Source organism: Vollenhovia emeryi, unplaced genomic scaffold (assembly GCF_000949405.1).
Source record: "Vollenhovia emeryi isolate VEMERY1.0 unplaced genomic scaffold, V.emery_V1.0 DF949969.1, whole genome shotgun sequence".
In the NCBI taxonomy this organism is placed as follows: Eukaryota; Metazoa; Arthropoda; class Insecta; order Hymenoptera; family Formicidae; genus Vollenhovia; species Vollenhovia emeryi.
Window position 1 is genome coordinate 1 of NW_011956397.1, and position 1,266 is coordinate 1,266.

The following is a 1,266-nucleotide window of genomic DNA, read 5'->3' on the forward strand; positions in this document are numbered from 1 at the left end:
ACGACTCGGTGCTGCGTGTTCCCCTCCCCCCCGACTGTCACGTCGTCTGCTACGCGGACGACACGCTTGTGACGGCCGGGGGCCGCGATTGGGGGGAGGCCCTCGCCAGGGGGCGAGTGGCAGCGGGAGCGATAGTCGACTCTATCCGCAGCCTGGGCCTCGAGGTGGCACTCGGAAAGACCGAGGCCGTGATGTTCCACGGTAAAAGACGTGGAGCACGCGGCGCGCCGCCCGAGGGACTCACCCTGGCTGTGGGTACGGCCCTCGTCAGGATCGGCCACGAGATGAACTATCTCGGGTTGATCCTCGACGACCGATGGAGCTTTGCGAGCCACCTTGTCAGAGCCGCAAGCAGGGCGGGAGTGAGAGCGGCTAAGCTTGGCCGGCTCCTCCCCAACCTTGGCGGCCCGGACGGCAAGGTGCGTCGGCTGTACGCCAATACGGTTCAGTCCGTGGCGCTCTACGGGGCCCCAATTTGGGCCCCAAAACTCGCGGCATCGCGGCGCGCGCGCGCTCAGATGGCGCGTGCGTTTCGCCCGATAGCCGCGAGAATCTGTAGGGCGTACCGGAACGTGGCGTACAACGCGGCGGCGGTGATCGCTAGTCTCTCCCCGATGGAGTACGCGGCGGAGGAACATAGTAACATGTTCCTCGAAAGCCGCGACTCCGAGGGGAGACCCATAAGATGGTTAGCGACTCACCGTGCTCGGCAGAGACTCCGGCACCGGCAACGCACAATCGCCATGTGGCGAGAGGCGCTCTTAGCCTCGGGGAACAACACCCCGGGGCTGCGCGTCGTCGGGGCAATCGGGCCCCTCCTTGACTAGTGTGTCGACAGGGAATGGGGTGGGCTGTCTTTCCGGATGACCCAGGTGATGAAGGGGCATGGCTGCTTCGGACATTTCCTGGGTCGGATCGGACAGGAGCAAGACTCCCGCTGCCACCATTGCAGCGCGGCGGACGACACCGCCCAACACACGTTGGGCGAGTGTCCGGCGTGGGCGGACAAGCGGGAGGCGCTCGTCCGCGTGATAGGGCAGGACCTCTCCCTTCCAGCGGTGATCACCGCAATATTGGAAGAGGAGAGGTCCTGGCACGCGTTTGCCTCCTTCTGCGAGAAAGTCATCTCGCAGAAGGAGGCAGCGGAGCGGGAGAAGAGGGGCCAGATACCCCTTCCCCGCCCGCCACAGCATCGGCGGCGGCGGCGCTGGGCTCGGGGAAGACTTCCCCGGGCCCGGCCTGCCCGACCGGCCGCGGGCGATGCGG

The 1,266-nt window shown here is 66.6% G+C and overlaps 1 protein-coding gene across 1 annotated transcript; it reads left to right on the forward strand.

Annotated features, from left to right (window-relative positions):
• Positions 1-838: 838 nt before the first annotated feature.
• LOC105570923 lies at positions 839-1,232 on the forward strand (the record flags this gene model as incomplete). Its single annotated transcript, XM_012028379.1, has 1 exon — positions 839-1,232. A coding segment is annotated over one exon (394 nt), but the record flags the coding sequence as incomplete, so codon positions are not given.
• Between the last annotated feature and the right edge of the window lie 34 nt (positions 1,233-1,266).